Below are 17,039 nucleotides of genomic sequence, written 5' to 3' on the forward strand. Positions count from 1 at the left end.
CATCATCATCATCATGATGATTATCGTCGACATCATTATCATCAACAAAATATAGAGAGGTTAGTGATAGCAATGCATTCTTGCTAGAAACAGCTTCAGAATGTAACTGTTCGTGACAACAGATATTTGCGAAGTGTTTAATCGTGCTTGACCCCTTTATCTCATATGGTAGCGAATTCCAAATTGTTGAGCCCGAAAACGCTAAACTGGTTTTATATAAATCAATACGGGGTAGCGGGGAAATTAATTTGTTTGAGCCATATCTGTCTGTTGCTTTCTGAAGTAATGATCGCATGTACTGTGGGGTCTCGTTTATTTGTACCTTAAACATTAAAAGCGCCTTATTAAATAATAACTGATCTTTAAGTGATTAAAAATTAAGCCTGCTAAGCTTTTGATCTGTTGATGTTTGCGGACCCGGCATGATAAGTTTAGCTGCGCAACGGTGAAGAGAATTTACTTTTTTTAAGTGAACATCGCTCCCGTCGCGATATAACCTTGAATGGTTGAAAACGACGTTAAACACCAAATAAAGAAAGAAAGAAAGTGAACATCGCTACAACCATCCCAAAGTGTAGATGCATAATTCAGATGAGGTAAAATATGACCAAAATAAGAGAGGGAGAGAGAGGGGGGAGAGAGAGAGAGAGAGAGAGAGAGGGGGGGGGGGGTTACAAGCTACATGTTCAGTTCTTCCTCCTGGGTATCAAGTTTATTATAAATAAGCATTCAATTTCTTCATGGGGCTAGTGATTCTTGGGTGGGTGGGTGGGGGTGTGAACAAGCTACATGTTCAGTTCTTCTTCCTGGGCGTCAAGTATTAGTTTGTGTATTTGTATTTTTAAGCGTTTTTCAACTTGTGGGTCTGAAATTTCTGCCAGCTGGTGGGCCAAAAAGTTAGCCCACATACAATGGGGATCTTGGATTCTTTGCTCTGATTTTTCTACCTTTCTTTCCTCTTTCTCAGCCCTTCTTTCTTCTTTTCTCTTTCGTTCTTCCTCTCTTTTTCTATTTGCTTCTGCGTTATTCGCATCCTCCATGTATTTGGCTAGTTTTGATATGGCTGGACCCTCTTCTGATGCCCTCCTCTTGCGGGTCAGGCTAGAGCCGGGTGGTGTAGTCTGGTCTGTCCGCTTCTGCTTCGGTGTATGGAATTCCACTACCAGTCCTTCGTCGCTTTCCGGGTCTGCTGTGCTGTCTGTGGTGGTGCCAGTAGAGCTTCCAGCTAGACTCTCCTGGTCCTCTCCTCCCTTATCTTCCTCGCAGTCAGGGGTTTCGTCTAGTCCTTCTCCGTTCTCGCTCTCAGTCCTTTGGTCCCCCTGCAAAATAAAAACATGTTTTAATATATGTGTGCAGGTACCAAGTACAGAAGAGGGGTGGGCCACCATTGCCAAGGCTTTCGAGGATAAGTGGCAATTTCCAAACTGCGTCGGAGCTTTGGATGGTAAACATATTGCTATCAAAGCTCCTATCAACGGCGGGAGTATGTTCTACAATTATAAAAACTTCCATAGCATTGTACTGCTTGCCCTGGTAGACGCCCATTACCGGATCATCACTTATGACCTTGGTGTTAACGGTCGCAACAGTGATGCGGGCATCTATGGACATTCAGCCCTCTCCACAGCATTGGAGGAGAACACACTGAATCTGCCACCCCCTCGACAACTGCCAGGAACGGACACATGTACCCCACACATGATAGTGGGAGACGAAGCCTTTCCGCTCAAAACATACCTAAACAAGAAGGGCAAAGCCCATACGACTCACACCTTGACCTTTACATGAGATCATGACATCATACACTAAGAACTGCTTTACACATTTTTCCTACCAAAATACATGTGACCTTGATCCAAGGTCAAGGTCATCCAAGGTCATGCAACACAAAGCTGTTAATTCAAGACATAGGAAGTACAATGGTGCTTCTACCATGAGATATGGTCACTTTTAGTGGTTCACTACCTTATTTTGGTCACATTTCATAAGGGTCAAAGTGACCTTGACCTTGATCATATGTGACCAAATGTGTCTCATGATGAAAGCATAACATGTGCCCCACATAATTTTTAAGTTTGAAACAGTTATCTTCCATAGTTCAGGGTCAAGGTCACTTCAAAATATGTATACAATCCAACTTTGAAGAGCTCCTGTGACCTTGACCTTGAAGCAAGGTAAACCAAACTGGTATCAAAAGATGGGGCTTACTTTGCCCTATATATCATATATAGGTGAGGTATTCAATCTCAAAAACTTCAGAGAAAATGGGAAAAATGTGAAAAATAGCTGTTTTTTAGACAACATTTATGGCCCCTGCGACCTTGACCTTGAAGCAAGGTCAAGATGCTATGTATGTTTTTTGGGGCCTTGTCATCATACACCATCTTGCCAAATTTGGTACTGATAGACTGAATAGTGTCCAAGAAATATCCAACGTTAAAGTTTTCCGGACGGCCGGCCGGCCGGCCGGACGGACGACTCGGGTGAGTACATAGACTCACTTTTGCTTCGCATGTGAGTCAAAAAACCCTACCCACACAGAGGCCTCACAGAGGAGCAGAGGGTTTTTAATTACAGACTGAGCCGTGCCCGTCGTGTGTCAGAAAACGCATTTGGAATTTTAGTGAACCGGTTTGCCGTACTTGCTGGGACAATGAATTTGCAGCCAGAGACAGCATCTGTTGTAACAGAAGCATGTCTTGTTCTGCCCAATTTTCTACGGACAGAATGTGATGTGCGCTATGCCGAAGATGTTGTGAGGCCTGGGCATGTTGACTGGCTGTGGATTTAGGCCAGCAAGCTGGCAACAGGCATGCTGAGGATGCTAGGGCCGTCAGAGACACCCTACGTGACTATTTCACCACAGTCGGCGCTGTGCCCTGGCAATGGGATCATGTCCACCAGGGGTGTTGCAAGACATTTTCATGTTGGGACATTTGGCCGAAACTGTCAGAAAGCTTTAGGACATCTTGGAAAATTTTGGGGCCATTATTTTGGCTCATACAAAGTCACCGCAACATTGAAGCACAAGACTCAAGAGGGGAACACCAATACATACAATCATTATCTTAGGAACACAGATTACAGGGGCGGAACAGTTAAGCCAGAGGGAGGAGGGTACAACCTGGGGTCCAGGGTCCCGTTGGGGGGTCTGGGGGCAAAGTCCCCCTGAAGCAGAAGAATTTTGGTTATTTTATAAACAATTTGTGGCTTATCCTTGATTTTAAACATGATCAACTGGTGTCAGCAGCCACTCATTATTTCTTTTAACGTTGGTATTAAAATTTAAATAATGGCAATTTATCTTAACTGGTCCAATATAGGTTTATGCTGATATCTGCTCCCGACATCATATACAGTAGTATGGTTAGAAGGAAGACATGTCGCATACTGTGACAATTAAACAATTAACTCTTTTCACCCGGCTTTACAATTACAGACAAAAAAAAAAAATATATATATATTCAGACAACAACAAAAAATATTTGGGGGGGGGGGGGAACCCCCGTAACAACCCCCCTATTCCGCCCCTGGATTATATGTTGCTTACTGCAACGGAAACAATCAGCTATGCTGATTTAACTACATCAGACACCAGTTCTCTGAAACTTTTTCAAACCTTTAACTTTAATTTCTTGAAAGTAAATTTCTTCCAATCTTGTGCTAATCTTGACAAGCCTTGGGAAACATGACTGGTAAAACACCAATAAAAAACCGTGAAGGGTGAGCCATTTTGTTTGGAAACCATGATTTGGAGGACGCTTTTCATTCTCTGGCTCAGCAGATTTCGATTCGCGGTGACTATCGTCTGCTATGTCGTCTGCTTCGATCGACTCGACAACACTACTACCACTCACACTGACACTGTCCACATTCGCGGTGTTCCTGTCATTTTGTCCGGAATCACTTACCTTGGCGAAGGGTAGCAAACCTTGGCCAATTTAGTTTTTTTTCTTTTTTGGTTGCGACATGATGTTCAAATCCAAATCGAAAGCACTGACTGATTGATAAACTATCGCGAACCGGCAAACGCAAACGCTGAGAGTGTGGTTTCCCTTGTTGGGAAACCACTCTGGCATCTATTTTTTTGGCACTGGCTTCCGTTCAAAACATTGATGTTTCGTTTTTGGTATTTGCGAAGGAAATAAACGCCAGTCAGTTGACTAAGTACATCGGCAGCAGTTTTAGTAATCAAAGCCTGACCAATACAAACAAGAAGGGCAAAGCCCATACGACTCACATACTTGACCTTTACATGACCTTGACCTTCAGCTAAACCTAGCAATGACATACACTAAGAACTGCTTTACACATTTTTCCTACCAAAATACATGTGACCTTGACCCAAGGTCAAGGTCATCCAAGGTCATGCAACACAAAGCTGTTAATTCAAGACATAGGAAGTACAATGGTGCTTATTGGCTCTTTCTACCATGATATGGTCACTTTTAGTGGTTCACTACCTTATTTTGGTCACATTTCATAAGGGTCAAAGTGACCTTGACCTTGATCATATGTGACCAAATGTGTCTCATGATGAAAGCATAACATGTGCCCCACATAATTTTTAAGTTTGAAACAGTTATCTTCCATAGTTCAGGGTCAAGGTCACTTCAAAATATGTATACAATCCAACTTTGAAGAGCTCCTGTGACCTTGACCTTGAAGCAAGGTAAACCAAACTGGTATCAAAAGATGGGGCTTACTTTGCCCTATATATCATATATAGGTGAGGTATTAAATCTCAAAAACTTCAGAGAAAATGGGAAAAATAGCTGTTTTTTAGACAACATTTATGGCCCCTGCGACCTTGACCTTGAAGCAAGGTCAAGATGCTATGTATGTTTTTTGGGGCCTTGTCATCATACACCATCTTGCCAAATTTGGTACTGATAGACTGAATAGTGTCCAAGAAATATCCAACGTTAAAGTTTTCCGGACGGACGGACGGGGGGGACGGACGGACGGACGACTCGGGTGAGTACATAGACTCACTTTTGCTTCGCATGTGAGTCAAAAACTGGACAAACTTTGGCCAATTTAGGTGAATACACTTCGGACATTTGGCCGATAGGAACATGAAAGTTTCGGCCAAAGTAAAAAAAAAATCGGCGATTGGCCGAAGGGCCGACCCAAACGACACCCCTGGTCCACTGATCGGAACACCCAGGGAAATGTAGTTGCTCACATGATGTGTGATGCTGCATAATACAAACACGTGTACATATTTGTATTATAATATGTATTCAGACCTGGGAACCCAAATGATCTTGCCGTATTTTGTACGCATGATTGTCTAGAATACGATCAGTACGGTCTGTGGAAAAAAATATGACGAGAAAAATTCCCAGACTACTTTTCTTCACAAGCGCATCGCGAAGCCGATCCAGTATTTTGACACATGATTACAGTTTTTGTTAGTAAACATAGAAAGAAGCATATGTTTTAAATGTTTTGGTTAACTTAATGAACGGTGCGACGGACGAGTGTCGGTGAAGCATGTTTGAATCATGGATGTTCAAATGCTGTGTGGAGTACGTACGCTCATTTTTCTGAAAATACAGCGAGTTTGTTTGAGAATTACTCCAAGTGCAAAACAGGGGTTCCCAGGTCTGTATATTATTATGCTGAAATTTTTGGTTGCTTTTTGTTGTTTTTTGGGGTGTGTCCTGTTTGAAAAAAGGTAATAAAACAATGTACGCACACAATGCAGGTGCATATACCGATATGTCTGTGTGCACATCGCCACATGATTATAAAATTTCAAAAATAAATTTTGATTTAATTAATATACTTACCAACTCACATAGATAGCAATAACTTCGTTTGGTTGCTAAGACATTGAAGCACTCTTACATGGTAACATGGGGAGATAACTCTAAAACAAAAACCACATGCCATATAAGGCATGGTCCGTGGTGGTTATCTCCCCTGCCGGTGTACTGCGCATGCGCAGGATGTATACCGGTGACAATCATTCCGTCCTGAAACATATACCCCTTTATACAATTTGCGGGGCAGGCTGGGAGGGAATTCAATATGTGAGTTGGTACAGTAAGTATATTAATTAAATCAAAATTTATTTTTGAAATTTTATATTAAATTACATATTCTTACCCAACTCACATAGATAGCAGATTGCTAATTCTTTCTCTATTTGGTGTTTAACGTCGTTTTCAACCGTTCAAGGTTATATCGCGACGGGGAAAGGGGGGGGAGATGGGATAGAGCCACTTGTTAATTGTTTCTTGTTCACAAAAGCACTAATAAACAAGTCGCGTAAGGCGAAAATACAATATTTAGTCAAGTAGCTGTCGAACTCACAGAATGAAACTGAACGCAATGCCATTTTTCAGCAAGACCGTATACTCGTAGCATCGTCAGTCCACCGCTCATGGCAAAGGCAGTGAAATTGACAAGAAGAGCGGGGTAGTAGTTGCGCTAAGAAGGATAGCACGCTTTTCTGTACCTCTCTTTGTTTTAACTTTCTGAGCGTGTTTATAATCCAAACATATCATATCTATATGTTTTTGGAATCAGGAACCGACAAGGAATAAGATGAAAGTGTTTTTAAATTGATTTTGACAATTTAATTTTGATAATAATTTTTATATATTTAATTTTCAGAGCTTGTTTTTAATCCAAATATAACATATTTATATGTTTTTGGAATCAGAAAATGATGGAAAATAAGATGAACGTAAATTTGGATCGTTTTATAAATTTTTATTTTTTTTTACAATTTTCAGATTTTTAATGACCAAAGTCATTAATTAATTTTTAAGCCACCAAGCTGAAATGCAATACCGAAGTCCGGGCTTCGTCGAAGATTACTTGACCAAAATTTGAACCAATTTGGTTGAAAAATGAGGGCGTGACAGTGCCGCCTCAACTTTCATGAAAAGCCGGATATGACGTCATCAAAGACATTTATCAAAAAAATGAAAAAAACGTTCGGGGATTTCATACCCAGGAACTCTCATGTCAAATTTCATAAAGATCGGTCCAGTAGTTTAGTCTGAATCGCTCTACACACACACACACACAGACAGACACACACACACACACACACACACACACGCACATACACCACGACCCTCGTTTCGATTCCCCCTCGATGTTAAAATATTTAGTCAAAACTTGACTAAATATAAAAAATTGCTCCAGGGGCTTGCAACGTAGTACAATATATGACCTTACTGGGAGAATGCAAGTTTCCAGTACAAAGGACTTAACATTTCTTACATACTGCTTGACTAAAATCTTTACAAACATTGACTATATTCTATACAAGAAACACTTAACAAGGGTAAAAGGAGAAACAGAATCCGTTAGTCGCCTCTTACGACATGCTGGGGAGCATCGGGTAAATTCTTCCCCCTAACCCGCGGGGGGTCTGTCTTAGATAAAGACTGGGCCAAAATAATGCGTTGGCGCTACAAAGTCGCAACTAAGTAAACCCCTCAATCATCAGGTCACCAGCCCAAACCGGTACAGGTCGCAGGTAAAGGTCGCAGCACACGGAAAACACGCTGGGTCTTAAGGAGACCACAAAGAGATAAGGACGGGAAAGAAGACTTTTGGTAAGTGAAATAAAGGTGACGGATCCAGTCAGGTAGAAATAATACAAGAAAGGAATCGGAAATCTGCAAGGAATAGTAGGGAGAGTTTTCTTGGAAGGAAATACAGGTGAAAGGACTGGTAAGGCAGAAATATGACAAAAGAAGAGAAGTAAAGGGTTGGGGTAGCTTAGTGGAAACACTCCCGCTGCGTGAAGGCGACCCCATGGGAGCAGATTGCTAATTTAGGTGGTGGGAAATTATTCAGTCAATCAGTCAGTTTATTTACCAAATGCAAAGCACAGGATTTTGTTATGGTGTATGCATAAAACTTCACACTCCTTCCACACGCATATGTCATAATAAATATGTACAGATAAAGTGTTCAATTTCACTGGGCCTATTTACGTGTGTATACCAACCAGACAGTTCAAAACGGACTGGTTGTTCTTTTAGCACCAATTTGACAGGAGTAATCACAGGTTGCATGGATAAAGATAAATGAATAGTTGTAAGTACTTGTCCTGCCGCGACTACAGCTGGCAGACCTTGTGTACTATACTGTTCAAAAAAAGAAACGCATAGCTTGTAATATTTGGTTAATTTAGTTATATGGCTACAAGGATATCCACCAAACTGCAGAAAATGTTTATCTGGTCGTCGACCTTTCGTCTATTGCCACAAGTGAGCTCTGCACGTGACGCATGCGTTATCAGTGGCTACAATGTCAAAATTGCTCATTTGGCATGACCACTCGTCATGCTTCAGTGTAATCTCGTGAAACTCGGGGAATATTGAGCTCTCACCATGTCTTCCAAAACCCATAAAAGCGGATTGTTCGCCACAAAGAAATCAGACGACAATTCAGCGACGAAAGATGGCCCGATTGAGCAGAGAAGACCGCCAAATTGCATTGGGTCGTTTACAAGCAGGCCAAAGTCAAAGTGCAATCGCCAGGCACTTCCACGTGTCCCAGAGCACCATCAGTAGACTGTGGGTCAGGTTTCAAGCCACTGGCTTCGTTGCTGACTTGCCACGAGCGGGAAGACCAAGGGCGACAACTGCTGCTCACGACCGCTTCATACGGCTCCGCCACCTCCGGAATCGTTTCCTGTTGGCCTCATCTTCTGTCCAGGCTCTCCCCGGGCCACACCGATTATCGGACCAGACCGTGCGGAACCGCCTGCATGAAGCTGGTTTGAGAGCTCGCAGACCTCACAGAGGAGCTGTCCTCACCCGCCGCCATCGCCAGAACCGAGTGCAGTGGGGCAACCAGCACCTTCGCTGGACCGTCCGGAATCACTGGAGACACGTGTGGTTCAGCGACGAGTCCTACTTCCTGCTCCAGCGACATGATGGTCGGAGGAGGGTCTACCGGAGAGTAAACGAACGTTACGCGCCCAACTGTGTGGATGAGGCACCCGTTCATGGTGGTGGAGGCGTCATGGTGTGGGGGGCGATCAATACCGCTGGAAGGAGCACCCTGGTGCACATCCAAGGGCGCATAACTGCCCAGCGATACGTGGAGGAAATTCTGCGCCCACACGCCCTTCTTCTTCTGGCTGACCAGGATGCCATATTCCAGCAGGACAACGCTCGCCCGCACACAGCACGACTCACCACCCAGTTCCTCACCGACCACCATGTCCAGGTGCTTCCCTGGCCATCCATGTCGCCAGACATGAACCCGATAGAACACCTCTGGGATGAATTGGACAGACGTGTGCGCAGGCGAGAAGAAGCGCCGGCAAATCACCGCGATCTATTGCAGGCACTTCAGGAGGAGTGGGACACCATCCCACAGCAAGATATCCGGCATCTGATCCAGTCCATGCCCAGAAGGTGCCGGGCAGTTGTTGCTGCTCAAGGCAGTCACACCCCCTACTGACTTGACAGCCTCAGCACCCAATCGTATTGATTGACTGATTGATTTGAAGATGCAAATGAACTGTGTGTGCATTCAACTGTGTCCATACCAAATTTCAAACAAATAATCTAAATATTGGATTTTCTGTTAATTTTTTCGAAAAATAAAACAAATTTGGCAAGTAGCAACTATGCGTTTCTTTTTTTGAACAGTATATAATAGCGAGTATTTAAAATATCCCGCAGATAGAAACTCATGACTACGTCCTTGGACGTCCAATAAGCTGCATTCATACTTCCGCAAGTCTTCCAGACTTGAGTACAGCTAAAAAAGAGGCCCACACTCTGACTTCTTGAGTCGTGCTGCCTGAAGAGGGAGGACTGACTGCCCCTCCCCCCCTTTTTCTCTTGCTACCACTTGTAGGCATGCCTAATCAATGTGGCAGTCCATCTAGCTAAGGTTGACTTCAATAAGTCATTGCCTCTACCAGTGTTGATGGATATAAACAAGAGCCTTTGTTTAGGTGATCTAAACGGATCAGTGCGAGTCAGAAAAGTTTTCAAAACTCGAAATGTTCAATTGGTTAAATATGGCTCTAGCGGAGCCAAAATATTGCTAAGTGGTTTGAATTGCATTATCGGAGCTGGTTTCTCCGGTTTCTGCTTATTTGCCATAAATTCTGAACGAAACCAAAGTGCCATAGATCAGTCTTTCTCCAAAGAGATGTCTATAGCAAAACCAGACAGAAAATGCACTTACTCCCACTTCTCTCAGAAGCTAGTAGAGTAAGCATGACCGCTTTCCGTGTTAGATTAGCAAGGCTAGTTTTTATAACGGATCAAAGAATCCGATCTCAAATGCTCCAAAACTAGGAGCAAATCCCAAGCCAGTCGGGACTGGAGATTTGTTTTCAGCCAACCGAAGAGAGGCTCCCTTAATCACGCTGGCGATAACGCCCCCAAATGAAATATTGCGACCTTGCTGTTTCAGTGTAACTGATATCGCGTATCGTCTTACTTCAAAGACGTGGAAGAAAATTCGGAAAGCAAGGATAGGTGGTTCGCCACCTGCATTGAACGGAGAGAAGTGAAGTTCTTTCCGTTAACATTACGCCATTTGGTCCAAGCCAGTCAATGTGACACGTAAAACGAAGACGTTAAACCCCTATGGGATCTCTGGACCAAATCCAGAGTTGAGGCAGTAGCCCCTGAGCGTCTCAATGATTCCCAGAATTAAATGAAATGTTGCCACTTCCGATCTGTTTTGTGTATCAAAATGTGGAAGTAAACATTCGTTCGATCTATGGAAGTGACCCAATAGGAAGGCCCCAGTGCATCCCTCAATAAAATGGGAGTCCTAATCCCCACCAGCCGCTGTGTAGTGGTAAAACACAAAGGCGGGAAGAAGAGTGATGCAGAGCACTAAAACTCCAGTTGATATAACTGCCAAGAGTGTGAGTGAAAGCGTGCTATTGTCTGCCCACTGACCCCCACCGCTAACCTGCCCCGAGGGGGGAGAGGGGTGGGTATTTGGCACAGCGCCCAAGGAGAGAGCATGGAGATAAAAAGCCAAAGCTGAGACCGGCTAGCCTAGTGCTTTTCTTTTGATAACAAGACAAAGCTGAGGCCTGCCGTGCGCTTTCCTTTGTTGTGAGCTTCTCTTTGTTAGAGAAGAGTCTGCGTTTGCATAGAGGCGGAAACAAAAAGAGAACCTTTGATCAAGGAAGAGATTAAAGTCTCGCCAACAGAACCATCCTGTCGGCCGAGGCCTTCTCCCAGGCAAACAGCAAAGCTACATCCTTTGTATATGCGTCCCGACAGAACACAAAGATATCCAGTGAGGACGTAACCGCACAAGGGAGAGAACGAATCAAAGTCTTGGTCAAAGACGATAATTGTAAAGAAGTGTGGCCACAATCTTCCACAGCCAGGAGATCCTTGTTCTTGCAAACAGACAGTTTCTCCTTGCTATAAACATCCAGATGGATGTTCGTCAAGTCCGGTGTAACCGGGAGCGGTTCCGTAGTTAGAACAAAAGAATTAACCTAAGTTCTTAGGCTTGGTGTTAACCGAGGCCTACGGATAGCGCTCAGCGAGTGATGCGCTACTTGCGCGGGTGACACGAGCTAAGGCAACATCGCAGCAGGTGCTTCGCCGAGCGCTGCCCACAAAGGAAGTGGTGGCAGAGGAGAATCATTTGAGTAAACTTCCACAAGTTCAAATGCCACAGAGGGAGGATCTAAGAACTTAAAGTTCAAAGATTTTCCTGAGAAGGCTCAAATCAGCAAAGCTGAAGCCGGAACCCAATGAGGACGTAACTGCACGAGAGAGAGAGAGCGAATCAGCTTCTCAGTCAAAGACGATAACTCCAAAGAAGAGCGGCTGCATTCTTCCACAGCAATGAGATCCTTTTCCTAACAAACAGAAAGTTTCTCCTTGCTATAACCATATTGCCGAATGCTTGCCAAGTCCGGTGTAAGCGGAAGTGGTACCATAGGCAGGGCAAAGGAAGTGATCAATCTCTTAGAATTGGCAGTAAGCCGAAGCTTCCGGTTAGTGCTCACTAAGAAATGATCTACTAGTCCAAGTGACGCAAGCCACGGCAAAGCCGAAGCAGGAGGTTCCCCATGTGCTGCCAGCAAAGGCAGAGGAGGGGCAGAAACATAGTTTGAGAAAACTTTTGCAAGTTGAAAAGCTAGAGAACAGTCTGCGCGTACAATTTCGCAGCCATTGCCATTTGCTCTGAAGATACCCTCGCTAAGGTTGCAAAGAGCAAAGCAACGTCCTTCGGATCTGCGTCCTGTCTGAACACGAACGGATCCAATGAGGACGTAACCGCACGCGAGAGAGAGCGAATCAGCGTCTCGGTCGAAGACGCTAATTTCAAGGAAGAGCGGCAGCCTTCTTCAATCAATCAATCAATCAATATGAGGCTTATATCGCGCATATTCCGTGGGTACAGTTCTAGGCGCTCTGCAATGATGCCGTGTGAGATGGAATTTTATACGGCCAGTAGATTGCAGCCATTTCGGCGCATATTTACCTTTCACGGCCTATTATTCCAAGTCACACGGGTATAGGTAGACAATTATTAACTGTGCCTAAGCAATTTTGCCAGGAAAGACCCTTTTGTCAATCGTGGGATCTTTAACGTGCACACGTGCAAACGGAAAGTCTCTCTTTGCTGTAACCATCTTGCCTAATGGTTGCCAAGTCCGATAAAACCGGAAGTGGAGCTGTCGGCAGAGCAAAGGAATAGACCTTTTTCACTTAAATTTTGGCGCATGCGCTGTGAAGTTTATTGTCAGATCTACCGGAACTAGGGGGCAAAAGGAAAAATCGACAACGAGGCTTGGTGCAAAGTCAAGTGCGGAGACGACGAGGCAAACTGTTGTGTTTGCAACTGTAAGTGCAAAAGTGGAATGAAGAAAGAGAAATACGGTGGACAGAATTTGTCATTGTATGGCTTTCCGATGGGTGCAAGTGCGAAGGCGTAACAGCGAAGGACGCGATGGGTGCAAGCAATCCGACGACAGGGGTTTGTCGTGCCATTGAAAAGTCTGCTCGAGTCACTTCGTGTCTGGCAATGGCACGGCTATCAGCGATGCCAACTACGTTGACTTCGTACCCACCCTTAAATCTTGGATTTCCCCCTCCCCACTCTCTACCTCTCTCTCTCTCTTGCATGATACCGTATATACAAACACGGATGTTTTTCTGTGTGTGAGTTTGTGTGTACGATACCGTGTGTACGTATGCGTTTGTGCGTGTGTGTGTGTGTGTGTGCGGTGTGTGTGTGTGTGTGTGTGTAATGAAAAGAGAGAGAGAGAGAGAGAGAGAGAGAGAGCAGGGCCGGACCAGTACGTTTTTAGGGGGGGGGGGGGGCTAAAATGTTGAAGCGGGGGTCCGGGGGCCGCAGAAGGCTCCCGGTGGGGTCGAGGGGCAAAGCTGAAGAAATTTTAACATTTATACATGAAAAATTATCCTATTCTTGCACAAAAAAGTCATTTAAGGTAGTTCACTGGACCCGTTAAATATAATTTGGTTTCTTCCAAAAGTTGGTTATTTTTTAAGTTCGATCTGTCTGCTATGCATTCAGCATAAAAAAAATATAGGGTAGTGGGTTCGTTTCGGAGCTATGAGTCTCGGAAGACAGTGCCCGTTTTGAATTTTGGACCGAAAAATCGAAAAATGGGTATGTTTTGAAAACGGCCAATAACACAAACATCTGCATAGGAATAGTCATTTAAAAAATATCACCCAAAGCAGCAATGGGCAGGTAACGAAGTGCACTGGTAAACGAAAATGTTGCGCATACTCAAACTTTGTCTTTTGCCAGAGTTTATTTTAAATTTGTTCCTCATGTTGAGGTATTTTATTGCTGGTAGCCTGGAAATAAATTACGATTTGATGAGATGGGTTGTAAACGCAAGAGCGATCAAAACGGCATTAAAAAAAACCAAAAAAACGACAGGTTGGTGGTGTTTTTAGGGGGGGTTCACTCCCTTGATTAACCCCACCCTTTGCACTATTACTGTCCAGTGTGCCTCAGAAAAATATGTGTCACGATAATGTAAAGGGCTGTTGTCCGATCATTTGTCTCAGATATATGAGCCAACTAAATTATGTTTTTAAAAACCACTGTTACATATGACCTCTGTTGAAAGTCAAAGGTCACCGCAACTTTGAAAGGCCACAAGTCCGATTCAAATGTAATAAAAACGCCAATCAAAAGGTGGAGGTCACTTGTTTGATACAAGTGTAATAATAAAAATTAATAATCAAGGCTTGGTTTATAATTTTGCTTAATAGTGCGTACTGGTATTTGTTACGGTTTGAAGGCTGGGACTTTTTGAAGGTGGAAGTAAAGCAATTTTTCGCCTTATGGGCCCCTTATGCCTCGAAGGACTTCAATTATTGTATTATCTGCTGCCAGCGTACAGTAGAAAGAGGGCTGCATACACAAGACACTTGTTCTTAATACTACTGGCTGTTATTCTAGTTCAAACACCGGTTTTAACATGTGGTATTCTGATGCAATCACGCTGTGAGCATCACGGGTTGGGAGACACTCTCTTACCTGCTACCGGAGCTTCAATGTTAGCTTTGGTGATTATTACGATGTCACTGGCAAACAGAACGGCTTTGTACCGATTTCATTAGATGCCCACGTGTTTTTGACCTCGTGGTTGGTAGGCGTGTCGCATTGTTTTTATTTCTGGCGGTGTCGTCATTTTCTGACGTCATTTGTTCTGGGCCGCGTCACCACACTTCCGCTGCCTGAAAAATGTGACGTTTGTTCTATTTACGTCATTCGAATGTTCGACGTGTTCTTCTTCTTCTTCTTCTTCTTCTGCGTTCCCTGTTCGATGTGTTCGAATTCCCAGCCTGCCAGGAAAAAATGGCGACACAACTCAGTGGCTTCCCTTTGTGTATGAAGAGTAATATCCCTGTCTCCATTTGACCTGCCTTAAATAATGAAATAGCACTACCAGAAATTTAACATCTCTCTCTCTCTCTCTCTCTCTCTCTCTCTTTTTTTTTTGGGGGGGGGGGGCTAAAGCCCCCAAAGCCCCCCCCCCCCCCCCTCTCGTCCGGGCCTGGAGAGAGAGAGAACTCAGAACTCAGAATGGTTTATTATTAAGGCCACAGAGAGAGAGACAGAGACAGAGTGAGTGAGCGAGCGAGTGAGCAAGAGAGAGAGATAGAGAGAGATAGAGAGTCACACACACACAGGCACACACACACACTGAAACAGACAGACACACGCACACACACACGCACACACATACATACACAGACATACATATACACACACAAACCACGAGTGAGAGCAAGAGACTGAAAAAATGAGAAAGAGAGAGTCGTCAGTAAGTAGTGGTATTGACACGTAGCGATAATGACACGTCGCGCTAAAAGATGTAGTGCTGTCGACACGTAGTGATAATGAACGAATGATAGCGACTCATCGACAAATTATTTGCAGCACTAATCAACGTAGCGATAGCGGCACGCGCGTAGCACAAATGACACGTAGGACAAATGACACTCAGCACAAATGACACGTAGCGCTAGCGATACGCACCCTCGCTTATGCAGGGGAAGTTCGCCAAGTCTTTCGTCCATATACCACCAATAGCAGTTTCAAACCATACCTTCGTGCATGTCCTTGACTTTTTGTTCATGATTTTGAACAAGATAATCCGTTTTCTTGCAGAATTTCTCAAAGTAATCCTCTGGCAAAGTAATCTTCGAGCATCGAAAGTGAAAGAGGTATTTCAGGCCAGGCACCTATTGCCCCTTAGTTCCGGTTATCAGAGAGAGGCTGCCGTGCCCTAAAATCTGATAGGTCGAAACGCTGGGGGCAAAGGTTATACGAAAAAGGTCTATTGATCAAGTTCCTGCCAGAGGTAGCAACACGAATCTTCCTGTTGGCGGTCACAGTGTGATGAGCCAATCGTCCAGGAGACACCAACCAAGGCAAAGCTGAGGCAGGAGCTTCCCCATGTGCTGACAACAAAGGCAGAGGTGGGGCAGAACCATCGTTTGAGAAAACTTTTGCAAGTTGGAAGGCCACCGAAGGAGACTCTAAAAACTTGAAGTTCGCAGATTGCTCATGGGAAGGAGCAAATTCAGCAAAAGCTGATGGTGGAGGAACCGCAGATGAAGATGCTACAGCTACCCCTTCAGGGAAATAGTGTGTAGTGACCTCTGCTGCTATAGTGTCAACAAAGCTGACAGCCTAGCCGGAAGTCGAAAAGGGGCATCCCCATCTGCTTCAGAAGCTTCTTCCTCCATCTCTTCTTCATCCTGTTCATAACGATCATCTGAAGGATGAGAAGCGGAAACCAATCCCGTTGAGTCGACATGTGCCGAAACCGGAAAAGGTTGGGAAAAATTCCCTGAAGCCGGAAGTTTGTGAACAGATCCCCCATCCACTTGCCTCATGCCAGCTGAAACACTGGGAGAGGAAGTGGATGCAGCCTGAGTAAGCAGTAAGGCCAGCGGAAACCGCCGAAACGGAACCGGAAGCCGAAGGCTGATGAGTGCCGACTGCCAACACCGAAGTGTTAGCGGCAGAAGGCAATACCATCCTGCCACCGGAAGCCACAGCCGCAAAAGCGGAAGCGGAACCGGCAGTGGATTGGTAAGCATCAGCATCAACCGGGGTCATAGAATGGCGACCGGAAGATCCTGTTGTCCTACTACCGGAAGTAGCGGACATATGCTCTTCCCACCCGAACCCGTACCCCGGAAGGGCATAAGGTTGACGTGAGGAATGAACCTTATGGCTGGTATGCCTCGAGCCAGCTGAGACAGTGGGAGAGGTATGGCTGGTATGCCTCGAGCCAGCTGAGACAGTGGGAGAGGCACCCGTAGCCACGGGCTGGCGTACTTCGCCAAGAACACCTTCTGCCGACTCGTAAGCGCCGAGAGGACCAGGAGGTGCTGTTGTCTGAGAACCAGACAAAAATTTGTCGAAAGGAGAACCTGACGACGATTCCAACACCACTGTTGGTTCTGCGACTACGTCAGCGGACGTAACCATCGCAGAAGGTTCTGAACGAACCCGCGCAAGAGACTTAAGAGTTTCCAACTCCTGACGGAAGGAGC

General features: G+C 44.7%; 1 protein-coding gene across 2 annotated transcripts in view; it reads right to left on the reverse strand.

Moving 5' to 3' along the window:
• Positions 1–767: 767 nt before the first annotated feature.
• LOC138956683 (transcription initiation factor TFIID subunit 4-like) overlaps positions 768–17,039 on the reverse strand; it is a gene marked incomplete at its 5' end in the record, with an annotated part of 79,646 nt that continues 63,374 nt past the window's right edge. For both annotated transcript variants that reach the window (XM_070327981.1, XM_070327980.1), the window contains 1 exon segment: positions 768–1,319. In XM_070327981.1, the coding sequence (XP_070184082.1) occupies positions 786–1,319 (534 nt within the window).

The sequence above is a fragment of the Littorina saxatilis genome, unplaced genomic scaffold (assembly GCF_037325665.1).
Source record: "Littorina saxatilis isolate snail1 unplaced genomic scaffold, US_GU_Lsax_2.0 scaffold_551, whole genome shotgun sequence".
NCBI classification, from domain to species: domain Eukaryota; kingdom Metazoa; phylum Mollusca; class Gastropoda; order Littorinimorpha; family Littorinidae; genus Littorina; species Littorina saxatilis.